Source organism: Natrix helvetica (assembly GCF_964273705.1).
Source record: "Natrix helvetica genome assembly, chromosome: 12".
NCBI lineage: Eukaryota > Metazoa > Chordata > Lepidosauria > Squamata > Natricidae > Natrix > Natrix helvetica.
The window spans coordinates 7422992-7440821 of record NC_138556.1 but is presented as its reverse complement, the minus strand read 5'-3'; the positions used below and the strand labels follow the sequence as shown (position 1 = coordinate 7440821).

At 40.7% G+C, this 17830-nt stretch overlaps 2 protein-coding genes across 3 annotated transcripts in view; one reads left to right on the top strand and one right to left on the bottom strand.

The window, feature by feature from the left end:
- SPG21 (SPG21 abhydrolase domain containing, maspardin) overlaps positions 1–15147 on the bottom strand; it is a 31060-nt gene extending 15913 nt beyond the window's left edge. The window contains exons 1-3 of one of the 2 annotated variants that reach the window (XM_081965139.1): positions 14828–15147; positions 8233–8333; positions 5531–5623 (exon numbers count right to left, since the gene is read on the bottom strand). In XM_081965139.1, coding sequence (XP_081821265.1) covers positions 5531–5593 — 63 coding nt within the window. In that variant the 5' untranslated portion in view covers positions 5594–5623; positions 8233–8333; positions 14828–15147. The remainder of the gene's footprint in view (positions 1–5530; positions 5624–8232; positions 8334–14827) is intronic. The other variant, XM_081965140.1, reaches the window with a different exon arrangement.
- Positions 1–17830, top strand: part of RASL12 (RAS like family 12) — a 326560-nt gene that overhangs the window by 207547 nt on the left and 101183 nt on the right. The gene's annotated exons all lie outside the window — the stretch shown is intronic.

The following is a 17830-nucleotide window of genomic DNA, read 5'->3' as shown; positions in this document are numbered from 1 at the left end:
CTCCAAATACTGTCAACTGCACCTCCATAACTGTCTGGTTTGGTTCTGCAACCCAACAAGACAGACACAGACTCCAGAGGACAATTAGAACTGCAGAAAAAACAATGGCTACCAACCTGCTTTCCATTGAGGTCCTTTATACTGCATGAGTCAAAAAGAGGGCTGTGAAAATATTTACAGACCCCTCGCATCCTGGACATAAATTGTTTCAACTCCTACCCTCAAAATGACACTATAGAGCACTGCACACCAAGACAACTAGACACAAGAACAGTTTTTCCCCGAACGCCATCACTCTGCTAAACAAATAATTCCCTCAACACTGTCAAGCTATTTACTAAGTCTGCATTGCTATTAATCTTCTCATCATTCCTATCACCCATTTCCTCCTACTTATGACTGTTAACTTTGTTGCTTGTATCCTTATTATTTATACTGATTGTTTCCTAGTATGATTTGATTGCTTATTTGTACCCTATGACTATCATTAAGTGTCGTTCTTTATGATATGTGATGGACGTACTGTATCTTGTCTTTTTATGTACACTGAGAGCATACGCACCAAAAACAAATTCCTTGTGTGTCCAATCACACTTGGCCAACAAAGAATTCTATTCCATTCTATTCTATTCTACATTCTGTTCTGTTATCTTCTATTCTACGTTCTGTTCTATTCTATTCTATTCCTTCATAGGACTTTTCTTAAAACAATGGGAAGTAGCATCCTTATGCACCTAGTATCCAGGAGTTTAGAAGGTGCAGATATGCTAGGACTCCCGTTCCCAGATTTCCCAGCCAACACGCGCCTTTGCTGAGCATCTTGGGAGCTGCACACAACTCGAGACAACATCAAGCTCAGAACAGTTCTTACAATCTTCTGGTGGTTGCAAAGGCTAAACAAGAACAGACTAAATATCTGTTATGCGGCTGGATTTCCTGTATAAAAAGGTTGTGGGGAAATAAGGAAAATATTTTCTTACTCCCTTTCATCTCCAAATGCCTTGGTTGACATTCAGAAAACAGACCGCTTCACAGATCCTTGGAGACGGAGAACAGTGTTTGATAGAGCATGTGAAAAATCACATGGTGTGAGAAACGGCTGCCCAGCTCAAACTTAAGCTGTCTCTGCACTGCTCCCAGGGAAAGCTTCTCAGGCTCGTATGCCCAAAACTCAACAACTAAGTGCCTGGTTGCATGCTGAAAAAGAATTTGGGCTTAACCAGGCACACGTGGTGTACATGTGAAAAAGCAAAGAAATACTAGACATACATGGTTAGGAAAAAAAAAACTTTTCGTATTTTAAGAATAATAGAATGATATATGCAAAACTATAAGGGTTTAGCACTGTTAAACAGAGTAGAACGATGTAATGGAATGATGTTGTATGTACAATACAATAGTAGAGTTGGAAGGGACCTTGGAGGTCTTCTAGTCCAACCCCCTGCCTAGGCAGGAAACCCTATACCGTTTCAGACAAATAGCTATCCAACATCTTCTTAAAGACTTCCAGTGTTGGGGAATTCACAACTTCTGGAGGCAACTTCTGTTCCACTGATTAATTGTTCTAACGGTCAGGAAGTTTCTCCTCAGTTCTAAGTTGCTTCTCTCCTTGATTAGTTTCCACCCATTGCTTCTTGTTCTGCCCTCAGGTGCCTTGGAGAATAGTTTGACTCCCTCTTCTTTGTGGCAACCCCTGAGATATTGGAAAACTGCTATCATGTCTCCCCTAGTCCTTCTTTTCATTAAACATTAGACATACCCAATTCCTGCAACCGTTCTTCATATGTTTTAGTCTCCAGTCCCCTAATCATCTTTGTTGCTCTTCTCTGCACTCTTTCTAGAGTCTCAACATCTTTTCTACATCGTGGCATTTACATCGTTTTCAATATATAGAATATTTCGTTTAAATGGTAGGAATAATAACTGGAGTTGAACAATTGATGCAAAATGATGTTGTATGTAGGGATTCAATATTCAGAATATCTTGTTTAACATTAAGGAATAATAATTACAGTTGGAAAAATTGACATATAACAATAATGTACCTATGTTTATCTAGTGAACAATTTGTGATTCGATACATAATTGTTAAGTGGTGACCATGGAAAGGACGCACAAAATCTTGCAACCAAACGACACGCTATATGAAATGGAAGAAGGTTGTATGCGTTTGATGTTTTTTGTTCGTTTTTGTTTGTTTAAAAATTAAAAAATCTTTATAAAAAAAAGAAAAAAAAGGATAAAGCAGCATTTTAGTTGACAAGCCAGAAATATTTTTGTTAGGCATAATACCGGAAAAGTATGATAAAGGGGATCTATATTTAAAATTACATGTTTTGGCAGTGGCAAGAATTATATATGCACAGTACTGGAAAAATTAGGAAACATCTACAGAAGAAGATGTAATTTTTTTAAAAAAACAGATTGTGCAGAAATGGACAAACTGACACTAAAATTCAAAGAAAAAGAAGAGTATTTTGGGACCTGGGTCTTGTTTTACAAAGGGATGTATAGTAGAGGTAGAAATTAGGAGAGGGGAAAGTATTACTATATATAAATAAAATGATGCAGACAATACGTTGTTCACCAAGCACCTATGTATGTAATGTGAAAATATACAAACTGTTAAAAGAAAGAAAGAAAGAATTTAAGCGTATCGGTGGGACCAGAAAGCCAAGCTCAATAAAAAGAGCTGATCTCATTTCGAAATACAGTGTTAACTTGGTACATGCAGTTAATTGGTTCCAGGAGATGCGATGAGTACCGAAAACAATATAAATCTTTCCATTCCCCACCATCCAGTCAGAGCTGAAGAAGCTTCTTGGAGGAGAAGCAAAACGTCTTCAGAGAAAAACCAGAAAGTCCAGTTGCCTCTTGAAAAAAAAAAAACACCTTTGGGACAGCCATGAGCTGAAGGACTGAGAATCTCTATAGACATCAGAGGCAGTTTTTCCCACTTCTTTTCCTAGCCCTGTCTTATATTTTCCATCAAAAGCCTCCAGCATCCTTCTGTTTCACTCAACCACAGTGTCAAAGCAGTGGTGAAATTCAAAAATTTTCCCTACCAGTTCTCTGGGCATGGCTTGGTGGTCATGTGACTGGGTTGGCGTCGCTTGGTGGTCATGTGACCGGGTGGGCATGGCTACACAACTGACTCACACGCAATATAAACGCAGCTGGACTTCACACCAAATGTCCCCTGCCACAAGCAGGAACCTCACAGAGAGCTCAAAAAACTATCACACTTTACACAAAAATAACACAAAAGCTGCACAACTGACTCACACACCATGTAAACGCAGCTGGACTTCACACAAAATGGCCCCTGCCACAAGCAGGAACCTCACAGAGAGCTCAAAAAACTATCACACTTTACACAAAAATAACACAAAAGCTGCACAACTGACTCACACACAATGTAAAAGCAGCTGGACTTCACACAAAATGGCCCCCGCCACAAGGAGGAACTTCACAGGCAATCAGGTACAGCTGATCAGTAGCAAAAAAGTGCTTTAAAAAGTTTTTAAAAAGTTCCTACGATCACAGAGCTGATCATCTGAACTTTTAAAAAAACTTTTAAAGGAATTTTTTTACTACCAGCTCGGGCAAATCAGCCCGAACCGGTAGCATTTCACCCTTGTATCAAAGTCAACACAACGAAACCCCAGTTGAGTCAGAGTCAGGCAGTAATCTGGCTCAGGGGAAGCTGTGGAGATACATCCTATTCACTAGAAGGAACTATTTGACCTGCATTTTTTCGTCTTTTTTTTTTAAAATAAAGCCCTCTGAAGCAGTTGGCCACATGCTTTTAAATGGCTCTGATCTTTTCATTTAATTGCCCTCTTGCCATTCAGGTTGAAGAACCAACTGAATCAGGAGGAAGTGAAGGATTTTGTAGAGGAACAAAGGCTTCTTATTAAGAGAGGGGGGGGGGGTTGAACTCACTTCATCAAAACACTGAACTGCAAAAACTCCTGCGCACTTTATTCCTCTTTCCTGGGTGGCCCTTTGCACGGGACTAGCTCAAGCATGTCTCTTTAAGTACGAGTTCTAAAATGTGACAAATATTTATCCGCGCGAATCAGCCGAGACTAGATTGCAGAAGACTCTTTTTAACTTTTTATCATGCTTTTTAGGTTTTTTTTCTAGCCTAGAAAACAATTTAAATGTTAGGCAAAACTTCTAAGTGGCGCAGTTCTCTCCAAAGCCAGCCATTAAGCGATACAGCTAGCAGTTGTGAATTTCTCTGCACAACTATTTAAAATCACAAATAGCCAAAACATCTCAGGGAGACATTTTCCCCGAGCAAGATTCGAACAGCTTGATACAATGGTTAGATTGTGGAGAGTCCATTCTATCCCGTACAATGAATGTACATGTATCTGTGGAGCTGAAGAGGCAGCAGATCTGACTCATGTATCATTCAGTTGCTGTGTAAATAGAGAAGTACCTTGATTCACATATTAAACCTATGGCCCACTGGGAGGCCCATGTTAAAACAACATACCTCGTGTGTGGCCAAAATAATGAAAACGACATTTAATACAGCACAATTTCTGACTAAAATGGTCTGAGATCAGCAAATGTGGGCCTGATTGGGGTAGATTACAGGGGTGATAAAGAAATATAATTCCATGTCATTTTATTCTATTTTACATGTTTATGTATTAAATTATTGTATTTTAGCCTAAAATGATTGTACCTACTCTTACTTTAAATTGTTTGTTTAGAATTTTATTGGTAATGTGTTCAAACCTGTACATTGGTATGGCCTATAGGCTAATGAAGATAGATAGATAGATAGATAGATAGATGGATGGATGGATGGATGGATGGATGGATGGATGGATGGATGGATGGATGATGGATGGATGGATGGATGGATGGATGGATGGGATGGGATGGGATGGGATGGGATGGGATGGGATGGGATGGGATGGGATGGGATGGGATGGGATAGGATAGGATAAGATAGGTAGGTGGATGGATGGATGGGATTGATAGATGATTAGATAGATAGATAGATAGATAGATAGATAGATAGATAGATAGATAGGGATGGATGGATGGATGGATGGATAGATGGATAAGGTAGATAGATGGATAAGATAGATAAATGGATAAGGTAGATAGATGGATGGATAGATGGATATGATAGATAGATGATAGATGATAGATAGATAGATAGATAGATAGATAGATAGATAGATAGATAGACAGACAGACAGACAGACATGATGGGTATGGTAGGTAGGTAGGTAGGTAGGTAGGTAGGTAGGTAGGTAGGTAGGTAGGTAGAGAGAGAGAGACAGAGAGAAACAAAAAGCAAAGCTGCAGGAGAAATGCATCCCCCAAACAGACTGCAGAAGATCAACACAAATAACAAATCTTGTTTGTCTGAAAGACATGCCATATAATTCTAATTCTAATGCTGGAAGCATACCTCATCTATGTTTACAATGCTTGCAATGTATAAAACAATGCTCCTGAAACTAAATTGGAGCAGAGAGAGAAATTAATCTGCACCCACCTTTTTGAGAGGCACAGTACTTCGGAACCAGCTATAATCTGGAGAGATTTTAATCTCTCCCATGATGGTGACAAATTCCAAGGTAAGGAAAACCTGAAATAGACAGAGAAAGCATTTCAAGATGAAAAATTCAGCATCGCAGAAAAGACGGAGAAGAAGCAAAAGACTCCTGCGGGATAAATATTTCTAATCCTGTCATTCTATTATGCTTGCTGTCCAAAATGTTTTGCTTTATAAAAGCAGTGGGAAATGTTTAGAAGAGATGCAGTCAGAGACTAAAACGCGGAAATTTAAAGTGGGAAGTATTCTGATCTATTCTTTAACCCAACAAGGTAGAATTAAAAATCCAAAGAATTTGGGAGCAATCTTTTTCCGGCTAACAAGTTTTATTATAAACTTTCATGACAAAAGCTCTGCCTTTCGACTAAATGTGTTAGCCGAGAAAGGTACCGCCATTCTGGCTAGGGAATTCTGGGAGTTGAAGTCCACCCATCTTAAAAAGTTTTCGAGGTTGAGAAACAGATTCCATAGATTAATACAGCTCTCCTTCTATAGCTCAAGTTATAAGACCACCTACGTTTCTCCTTCTAGCTACAAAATTAAAACGGAGGCAGGCGTGCATAAGAGAAACTGAAATACTGAAGCCCGTGGATACAGGCCAAGTCTGACTCACGCAACTGCAAACAGGATGACACGGTGCAAATTTTAAAAAGGAATCAACATTTGAGAGGAGCTACATTGTACCAGGAGTTGCACGTCTGATGGATTTTCCCAAGATTACAGCTCCATGAGTCATGGAGGTTGCAGCACCAACTTTCAGGATGTTTCAGGATGTTTTCAAGAATGGACTGCCTAGGATGAAATAAGATCTCCTGCCTGGAGCAAGGGGTTGGAGTAGAAGGTGTCCAAGGTCCTTTCCAGCCCTATTAGTCTATGATTACATATTCAGAAATGAACATAGAATATAGAATCATAGGGATGGAAGGGACCCCAGAGGTCTTAGTATTCCAGTATTTCGAGTGGCTGCAACAAAGAAGAGGACGGGGGGGGGGGGGGGTGTCAACTTATTTTCCGAAGCACCAGAATGCAAGATAAGAAACAAGGGGTGGAAACTAATCAAGGAGAGAAGCAACCTGGAATTGAGTAGAAATTTCCTAACAGCGAGGACAATTAACCAGTGAAACAGAAATTGCCTTCAAAGGTTGTGGTTGGTCCATCAGTGGAGGCTTTTAAGAAGAGAGTGGGCAGCCACTTGTCTAAAATGGTACAGGGTTTTCTGCTTGAGCAGGGGGCTGGACTAGAAGACCTCCAAGGTCCCATCTATTAGGTATTCAGCTTAAATAAGATCTACTGAGGCGATCTCTCAGGAACGACGACTTTATTAGTTAACAACAACTAGCTAGGAGAACAAAGATGACGGACTCGGGTTTGATAGCTATTTATATGCAGCTGTCAAACTGGCTTCTAACCAATTAGAAGGACGCCAGCTCCCACGGACTACGCCTGCACGATTCAGCCAATCCTGTCAACCGCCGGTGATGATTGACACCTTGCGGTTGCCATGGTTCAGACACATCATCTTCCAATTCGATTCTTATTAATTTTCTGATTGAACCTCTTGCTCAAGGCAGGAATCCTTTATACCATCCTGGTCAAATGGTCGTCTAGTCCATTTCTGAAAATCTCCAATGATGGAAAACCCACAACTCTGAGAGGCAAACCGTTGCATTGTTTAATTGTTCTCATTGTCGGGAAGTTTCTCCTTAGTTCTCCTTAGGTTTGATGTGGAGATGCTCTTTGGAACATCTGGAGTTCCAAAAATCCGGTTGTTCAGACCTGCAGCCCTCTTTTATTTTGGCTCTTTGGCCTGCCACACTTTCTGTTATTCTACTATGCATTTTCTATTGTGGGGAAATGGGAGGGAGGGGGGATTGTATGGAGTTAGATGATATGTAGCCATAACAAAATTCTTTCTGGAAAGCCAAGGTCATCCTTTGCCTTTGCACTTCTGCACCTGACCGGAACTGGATGGGTGGAAACCTGCCACCATGGCAGTGGGAGATTGAACCATGTGATGGACTGGTGGGTGTGGGGGCAAGATCTTGAACTTTCAAGTGGGTGGGGAAAACCGGGAAGCATTCCCCAGATGTGACAAACATGGCTGTCTTAGTAAATTGAAACACTGAGCAATACTTTGCCTCGGACTCTGATTTACTTTTGGATGCTATTTGGAACCCTGACACCAGTTTTGTTTTAAAGCTGTGTTACTAAAGTTTAGAAGCCCGCAATGAAAATAATTCAGTCAAACTGACTACACCATAGATGCCTCGAGTGCTTGCTTTTTAAGCCCTGCAAATGTTAGCTCCCCACCTCCACAGAGGGAGAGAATACTTTGAACAAATCCATCTGCTCCAACACAGATTTTTTATTTTTATTTTCTTTTTAAAGGTTTTTTTTTACAGTTGTGTATCTTTCATGGCTTTTAGACCTCCCCCAATTCTCCCCATTTCTAAGTAGCTTGGAAAGAAGGTGTATTTTATTGCAACTCACTCAGTCAACCCAAGTCTGTTAATCAGCTGGAGAATGTGAATTAAAACACATTTTTGGTGCAGTCTACTCATCCCCACAAAGGATTTGCACAAGCTATTTAAACGGAGAGCTTAAGCAAGGAACTTAATTTTGCAAGAACGAAACCAACCAACCTTGAGTGTCTTTGAATTATAACCAAGACAGAAGTGCAGGGTAAAATCTGAAAGTCAGCGATGGAAGGAAATATCTTAAGACAGTGGAAACGTTCACCAATCTGCAAAAACACAGTAAAACAAATGCCAACAAACCATTGTTATCTGCAGCGCTACTACGGTAAAGAACATGTTTAACTATTTACATTTTCTCCAGAATTCACTGAGTTATGAATCTGGAGACATACCTTGCATCCTGAGATATGTTATGGATACTTGAAATGGCAGTGACCATGTTTACCCCTCACCATAAAACATGATGTAGTTTTCCTGTGATTTTCACTGAGTTGGGAGCATTGTATATATTTTGTATTTTCGCTGTTACATTTTGTCCCATTCTAGAGTACTCTTGCTAATGCAACTTTAAGGAAGAAAGCTTCTTTTCGTTTTCTTTTGTTTTATTTCAGCCCATCAAGTTTTAAGAAAGAACCTATTTACACAGTCCTCAACTGATGACAATTGAGCCCAAAATTTCTGCTACTGAGACGTTAAGTGAGTTTTGCCCTTTTACGACCTCTCTTGCCACAGTTGTTAAGTGAATCACTGTGGTTGATAAGTTAGTAACTCGGTTGTTAAGTGAATCAGGCTTCCCCGTTGACTTTGCTTGTCAGAAGATCGCAAAACATAGTCCTGGGACACTGCGACCGTCGTAAATATGAGTCAGTTGCCAAACATCTGAATTTTGATCACATGACCGTGTGGACAATGGTCGTAAGTGTGACATATAGCGATGTCTCTTTTTTTCAGTGTTGTAATTTTGAACAGTCACTAAATGAACTGTTGTATATCAAGGACAACCTGTATTTTCTTTCTTTTCATTCCCCTAATTTTGAATTTGTATTCCTGCACTTCCACGGTTATTTCAATGCCTGCCCAAGTGAATCTTTTCCCCACCACTGCAGAAATTAAATGTCTCAGATGGAGCTGAACTAAGATTGCAAATTACCTGCTTAGAAACACACCTGTTTAAAATTCTTCCTGTCTGTAACAAAAAAGTATTTCTGTATCAAACCTAAGGCATGTGACCTTGTTCTGGACTGCTGGTTATTGCTCAATCACCTGAACGCTGAAATTATCCCTTCGTTGTTTCTCTTCCTGTCTCCTTTTCTATTTTTATTGAACATTAAAAGAAAATGCATAAAAAGAAGAGAAGAAGGGTAAAGAAAAAGTAAAATACAGATGAATGAACAAGGGGATTTAGATCTGGTGATTATCATTTTCTAGTATAATATAGTTTTAAGTAAATGAATGTATCCTACTGGTTAATAGTCAAAAAAGTCACTATTAACCTCTAAACCAGCATTTTTCAAACTTGTCCACTTTAAGATGTGTGAACTTCAACTCCCAGAATTCCCCGGCTAGCCTTCTGGAAGTTGAAGTCCGCACATCTTAAAGTAGAGAAGTTTGAAAATCGCTACCATAAACTAAGACTGAATATTGAGAGCTATGATCAACCTGCTATAAATCACCAGTAATATTACAGTCTTCAATAAAACTAATCTATATTAGTGAAAACTTCTGTTAGACTGGGAAATTAAAATATATATCGTGTTTCTCCAAAAATAAGACAGGGTCTGGAAGTTGAAGTCCACACATCTTGAAGTAGAGAAGTTTGAAAATCGCTGCCATAAACTAAGAATGAATATTGAGAGCTATGATCAACCTACTATAAATCACCAGTAATATTACAGTCTTCAATAAAACTAATCTATATTAGTGAAAATTTCTGTTAGACTGGGAAATTAAAATATATATTGTGTTTCTCCAAAAATAAGACTGGGTCATATTTTCCTTTGACCCCCGAAATAAGCGCTTGGCCTTATTTTCGGGGAGGTCTTATTATTTTTGAGGTGCAGGAGGAGGCGAGTGCGGTCACCTCTTGTCTGCTGCTGTGTTGCAATATTTTCAGGGAGGGCTTATTTTAGTGCATGCGCTCAAAAACCCGATTGGGCTTATTGTCCAGGGAGGTCTTATTTTCAGGGAAAATAAGCGTACTCATAAAAGTGCATAAGAAACACACATTTTGGAGGGAGGACGAACGTTGTATTCTAGGAATTGATCCTAGTTTGAACTGAATTCTGAGCTAGATTTGTTTTTAAGGTATGAAGTCATTCCAAACATTGAAGCATCTTCTCACACTTCACCATTCTTCTGTTAAAGAAAGCAAGCAACCTGTCCAGGAAAAAAGCAGATAATACAGTGCCGCATTGTTGTAGCAACACACAAAGCTAATTCAGTGCACTCTGAAAGGGATCAATGATTTATCAAAAGGCCCTCTGACATTTCTAATGATTTTCTCCCCTGTGAACTGTCTCACTGACTTTGAGCTTGCTTATGTTCAAAAACGTATTAAAAGCTTGTATCAATGTGCTGCATGCAGAAAGGTATATATACCAAGAACTAGAAACAGCCTATTAATGTTACCCTTCTAACAATTCCAGAATTTAAAATGAGCATCATTGCTTTTTTGCCCTGACTGCAATTGCTGCTAATTTCCTTAACAATTGATGGGCAAACCTAACCATTGTAATTCGTAAATTATTTTCATTGTTTAGTGTTGTGTGAAACCAAACAAGCTGGCTTTTTCAATACATCGTGATTTAGTACAAGATGTAGAACTTGCTAGACAATTAGGGAAACAAGCATGTAATCTTAACTGAACCATTAAGAATCTTTAGATATCACTATATATCAGTGTACTAAATTAGAGCTGAGGATACCCTAAGGAAATCTGTTTTGAAATATTCAGTACAGTTAATGATTGGGCTTTTCCTTTGATCCACTAGCTTTGGCTATAAATCTTCCATGATCATCCAAGCATGGAGAACTGTATTATCTGGCAGTAAATTATATAAGAATAACATTTATGAATAAAAGGACTATCTCCAGTTTGTATCAAAGAGCTCGCTCCATTCCATCTCTTGCTACAGTTTGCTTATAAACTCGAAAGCTGCTACCTATTTAAAAGATAGTTTGAATTCATTTACCTACATATTCCATATTAAAAAGTATTCAACAGTCAAGACACATTCCAAATATTTTCAATCCACAAAGAATGGGGTAGAGCACTACTAACAGACATTGTAGCTTTTGCACTTAGACTTAAAATGAATGAGCTGGAACTTGGAGGTCTTCTAGTCCAGCCCCCTGCTCAAGCAGGATGGACTACAAGTCCTTATCAGTTTCAATGTGTTATACTGAGCTACAGACACAGAGATACACACAAAGTAGAGAGACAGCCACCAACAAAATCAGAGAGGAATGAAATAAACAAAAAGATGTACAGCAATACATGTATTTTACCTAGCAAATCTCTACTTAAAAGCATGCCTAATTTCATAAACTCCTTCCCACAAGATTGTTCTTCAAAGCAGTTTACAATAAAAATTAAAATACACTCATAAACACTTATATTGCATATGTTGTAAAATAACTCGTTCAATTGATGGGGATGGAACGATGAAAGCAAAACAGAATTATTCATTGGAATAGACACAAAAAGCTTGGATAGAAGAGAAAACTTCAACAGGTGCCTTAAGAGTTGTGATCGGAGGTGTTACATGGAAATTTGCAAAAAGAGAATTAGTCTTCATTGGAGACACCACAGAGCATTTCTCCAAAGAGCAACTACAGATATCTCTTGGTGACTCTTGACATGTCCAAGAAGGCCCTTACCGATGGTCTGCATCAGGAAGGTTGGTCTTCATTTATCCTGAAGATTAATAAACTCAAAATAGAAGCTGTGAATGTATCCCATATAAAACAGGCAGAGTTTCAATGGTGTGGCCAGAGGTCCATCATAAGCAAAACTCCTGAATTATGGCCGAATAAACAGCCAGCACATTTACTTCGGAAAAAGTGCTGCAGATACACAACAAATTAACAGCCTTATTCCGCACCAGACAAAATTTGAGACCTACATGAAGCACATGGGAATAAATGCAATGTGAGGCTACTACAACATACTTTCCCTAGTACAAGAAAAAGTATAATTGTTGGCATGCCATTTGAAATGGATAATTAGTCCCTTAGGTCTCCAATGAAAACTACAGGATTCTCTTACAACTTTCCCTTTTATGAAATACAGACAGACTTTGCAGGAATCATTTCCTTCTCCATGTTAAAGCAGCATTTGATCTCTCATTTGCATAACAAGACAATTGCCCAAGATTTATTTAATTGGGCGACACAACTTGATTCCTACAGACCTTTTAAAGATAACCAGGAATAAGTTTAAACATGCACTTTTCCATAACAACACATCTCGTACTACATGTCCAGCAAGCTGAAACCCAAACCCAATTATTATTACCATAAGGAGGGCCCAGACTGTTGGGGGCAAGAGGCTGACTCTGTAAATTGCTTAGAGAGGGCTGTGAAGCACTGTGAAGTGGTATATAAGTCTAAATGCTATTGCTACTGCCCTTCCTTCCTTCCTTCCTTCCTTCCTTCCTTCCTTCCTTCCTTCCTTCCTTCCTTCCTGTTAGCATGCAGTATTGCAGTTAACTCTGCCCACAGTCAGGAGTTGGATCCTGACTGACTCAAGGTTGACTCAGCCTTCCATCCTTCCAAAGTGGGCAAAATGAGGACGCAGATTGTTGGGGACAAGAGGCTGACTCTGTAAACCCCTTAGACAGGTCTGTAAAGCACTGTGAAGCGGTATATAAGTCTAAGTGCCATTGCTATTGGTTATGGCATTCTTCTAGGGGAAACACAGTTTGGTCCAGTGGTTAAGGCACCAAGCTAGAAACCAGGAGTCTGTGCGTTCTAGCCCCACCTGAGGCATGAAAGCCAGCTGGTATCTTTGAGCCAGTCACCGTCTCTCAGCCCTAAAAGAGACAATGGCAAACCTCTACTGGAAAGATGGCCTAGAAAATGACGGGGATGGTTCCCGGGGTCTTGCTAAAGTCGAGTTCCTAGCCAGGATGGGGAGGGGCAGCACAGTTCTCTGCTCCAAAACTACAGGCATATCTTAAAGTTTTTGAGAGAAGACAAGGACAATAGAACTAGGATTAATGAGAGAAAAACTAGTTGAAAATAAGTCCCAGGCCCGGTGAGGAAACAGATGTGGCCCTGTAGCATTTATTATGCAGGTAGTCCTCGACTTACAATAGTTTGTTTCGTAACCGTTCGAAGTTACAGCGGCACTGAAAAATTGTGACATGGCCATTTTTCACACTGCAGCATCCCCATGACCACATAATCAAAATGCATGCACTTGGCAACTGATTCATACTTATGACCGTTGCAGTGTCCCAGGGTCATGTGATCTTCTTTTGCGACAAGCAAAGCCAATGGGGAAGTCAGATTTCCCTTAACAACCATGTTACTACATGAAACAACTGCAGCGATTCCCCTTAACAACCGTGGCAAGAAAAAGTCGTAAAATGGAGCAAAACTCACCTAACCAATGTTTCACTCAGCAACAGAAATGTTGGGCTCAATTGTGGTTGTAAGTTGAAGACGACCTGTGTTTATTATACTTCTCTAACATTCTATTCCCCCCCCCCCAAAAAAAAACCCTCCTAGAATAATATATAAGAAAAGACTTTAAATTAAGACCGTATTGGAACTGAAAACTCTTAAAAACAATACATTGTATTTATCATTTTGGAATTAGGGAGTTTGAAATGATCTTCCAGGCCCCTAAATCCAACCCCTGTTCTGTGCAGGAATCCAAGCAAAAGGATCTTTCATTGATGTCTTTGCAGTCTCTGCCTGAACACCTGCAGAAAAGTGATACTCTCTATTATTTGTTTATGAAAGCTTTTCAATTTGTAACACCACCCAATTCCCAGCAAAACAAAAAACAAAAAACTATGAGAACCACAAAATAATTTTTTTTAAAAAAAAAAACCCTTCGCTGGAGTTTCCGCCTCCAAACAGCTCTCATGTGAGGAAGCCTTTCGCAACATCCAACCGAAATGGCATTCCTTCAACCCGAATCCAGGGCTTTGTGCATCCAGCCCTTTGCAAGGAAGTAATCATGGTTGGATTATGCACCAGATCAATGCACCCTTAATTAAAATCGAAGCCCCTTTTTTCTTTGCCGTTGAAGTGGATCGTGTTGTGTTGGCATTGGGAAGGAAACAAAAGCAGAAATAAGATGCTTAAAAAGGGACTAAACAAACAAAGTGAAACACCCATCTTTCTGCTCCCTCCTCGCCTTCTAGCCCCCTTCCTTTCCTTCTTGGTGGGCAGAGCCCCCTTCCACTCACATCTCCTTCCACCCAGGGTCCCCCGTCCCCCCTCCATTACAATTACACAACTGCACAACTTTCACACCAGCAGCCTGGTAGAGATTTTAGACTGAGGAGCCATTCGTGTTATCTTTTAACAACAGCCCTGCAAGGTAGACCTGCCTGGGAGCAGGTGGCGCAGCATGCCTTCCTAATGAGGCTGGGGGTGGGGGTGGGGTTCAATTCCCACCATTCCTTCCCCAGGATAGTTGCCCTCCCCCTCCCCGCGCCCACTCCTTTTTAACAGCCCCAACTCAAACCAGGAAGCCTGGGGACAATAGGACACCCCCCACCCTACCCTCAGCCCTTTCTTTTACCCCAGCCCCATGGATATCTCAGGGTCCCGCCACGGTGCGCGCCAAACCCGGTTCCTCAATGCGGGCAAGCAACATGCAAAGCCCCGTGCTCATCAGGCGTGGGCCGGCCCTGCGGACACGAGGGAGGACTTACGGTTGCCCCCCTCCAGCCATCAAAATGGTACCGTCCTCCCCCTCGCTCGGCGAGCCCTAAAGCAGCCCGACGCTTCAGCGGCCCCGCCTCCCCAGTGGGCGGGGAAGCCCGGCGGCACGCCGATCTCTGACGTCACGCCGAAAAAAGGGGACGGGCTTCCAAGTGGAAGCGGATTCGCTGAGCGAGCTCGGACCGAGTCTGAAGAAGAGAAGATACGCGGGGCCACGTGATGGGGCGGAGATCTACGCAAGCGCATATCTGTCCCGTCAATGCGGAAGTACAGTAGTTCTCCGTCGCCTAATAAGAGATTTGTCTATTGCCCCCTTCCTACGAGGAGGACTTACATTTCTTATTCGTTTTGCATAATCCTGCTTGTGTTACTATTACAGTTCAGTACCCCATTCAGAGATTTATAGCTCTCAAACATTGAAATATGCCCCTCAACAGAAACGTTGAACTACAACTCCCAGAATCCCCAGGAGGCATGGGATTGTGGGAATCAGTTGCAGTCTTTTGCATCTGGAGAGCTCTAGACTGCTAGGAATTTCAGCCCAGTGCTGAAGGATGTAAAAGCATGTTTGTTGACATTAGGACTGAACAAGGAGGCTTTTAAGTATTTGCTTAGAGATAAATGTGGAAGAAGAGATCGTTTGGTGTATTTTAAGAGATTGTAATGAGTTACTAAATTTGTTTATACTTGTTGTGATGAAGGTGGGATGTCACTTTATGCATATTTTGACTTTTTTCTATTTTTTTATCCACGTTCTATTGTTTCTTTTAATTCTTTTTCTCTTGTAGCAGTTTGTACTATTGCAAATGGTAACCTTTAATAAAAATTAGTATAAAAAATACAACTGTGCTTTTTTAAACTACTTGCTTCAAGATTGCTCTCTGATCAAAGCAGCCTGTTGGTTTGACTGCTAGAATGTTACAGAATGTACCATGCTGAAATTCATTTTAGATTGAAATTTGTTCTCCCAATATATTCTATTCCAGTTTGTCCGTTCTGAAAGCTGGACATTGCCTGCCATCCAGAGGTGAAGGTTAGTATTTACTGACAGATATATAAACTGCTTTTTATACATCAGAAATAAATTAGTTCTGTTTGAATTCCACCTAGGAATAAAGGAGAATAACCTCTATTGTAGTTAAAATAGTGATGCAGATGTCAGTACAGTACCCTTTCTCCTGTCGTTTTAGTAGAGGAAAGGCAATAAAGTAAACTCAGTAGGAATTGCAAGTAGAAATTGTCAGATGAGTCAGTTGCCAAAAGAGAAAGGTCAGAGTATCTGAAATTCTAAAGAACTATAAGCTGTCAGCACAATCAACAATAGATCAATGGACCAAGATTTAATACATTGACAATTCCTACTGGAAACCGCAAACATCAGGTAGCTATATTACAATAATGGAGAGATTGATATCACGTGAACACTATTAATTTCAACATGCATTGAACATTCCAGGCTTGGGAAGGAGAATTGCTGCAGAATATAGCTTGGATTACACAATTTAGCAAAGCTAAAATGGTTTGGTCAGTTGGTGATTCAATGCTTTGTGGGGAAGAAGCTACAAACTTTTCATATTGTTACCAGACCATCCCCTACTTTTTGAAACACAGCCAATGCTTTGTTAACGGAGGATTTTGTGCAAAACCGGCCACTTGATCCATCATGGTTTAACAAACCACAGTGGCTGAGTTCCACCACACAAAGAAAAACAATCTATGATGGCTTAGTGGAGATTCTTAGTCATCCAGGTCATGGTTGTCCCAAAGATGCTTTTTTCAAGAGGCAACTGGACTTTCTGGTTTTTCTTTGAAGACATTTTGCTTCTCATCCAAGAAGCTCAGAGCTGAAGAAGCTTCTTGGATAAGAAGTGAAACATCTTCAAAGAAAAATCAGAAAGTCCAGTTGCCTCTTGAAAAAAGCATCTTTGGGATTATGATGTTTTAGCAAGCAGCAGTATGTGGCCAACTTTGTCATCAATCAATCAGAACAGAGCTGGAAGGGACCTTGGAGGTCTTATACTCCAACTCCTCTGCTCAAGCAGGAGACTCTTTACCATTTCAGACAGGTGGCTGCCCAATCTCTTCTTAAAAACATCTCCATTGAGGAGCACCTACAATTTCTGGGGGCAAGCTGTTCCACTGGTTAATTGTCCTCAGTGTTAGGAAGTTTCTCTTTTAATTCCAGGTTGCTTCTCTCCTTGATGAGTTTTTATCCGTTGTTTCTTGTCCTGCCCTCAGGTGCTTTGGAGAACAAGTTGTCCCCCTCTTCTTTGTGGCAGCCCCTCAAATATTGGAACATTGCTATCATGTCACCCCAATTCTTCTTTTCTTTAGACTAGCCAAACCCAATTCCTGCAGCCTCAGCTGGCTTGAGCCTGGTGAGTAAATGGAAAAGGGACCCCTAGGAAATCCCATCCCCACCCTTTTTAAGCCATTAATCCATAAACCATACACTGCATTTCTTATACAACTGAGAAATGCTAAGCTTTTAGGCCAACAAGATCTCAAACTGCCAGCAGTGGTTTAGCTAGATAATTTTAGGTGAATGATTATTGCAACTTTGGGGCTCAAGACTGAAAAACGTTTGGAAAATGCGTAACTTGACTCTGCTTACAGGTCATCCCTGGTAGAGGGTCTCCTGCTTGAGCAGGGGGATGGACTAGAAGACCTCCAAGGTCCCTTCCATCTCTGTTATTCTGTTATCTATCTCTCCATTCTCCCACTTTTCTATTCCAACTCTTCTCTTTCTATCCGTCCCCCTCCTCCTCCTCCTCTCGCGATACTTCCTTTCTCCCGCGCGACCTGCAGGCGGCGCGCTCTCCCTGTCGCTCGGGGAAAAGGGCGGCGCGCGATGCCTGCC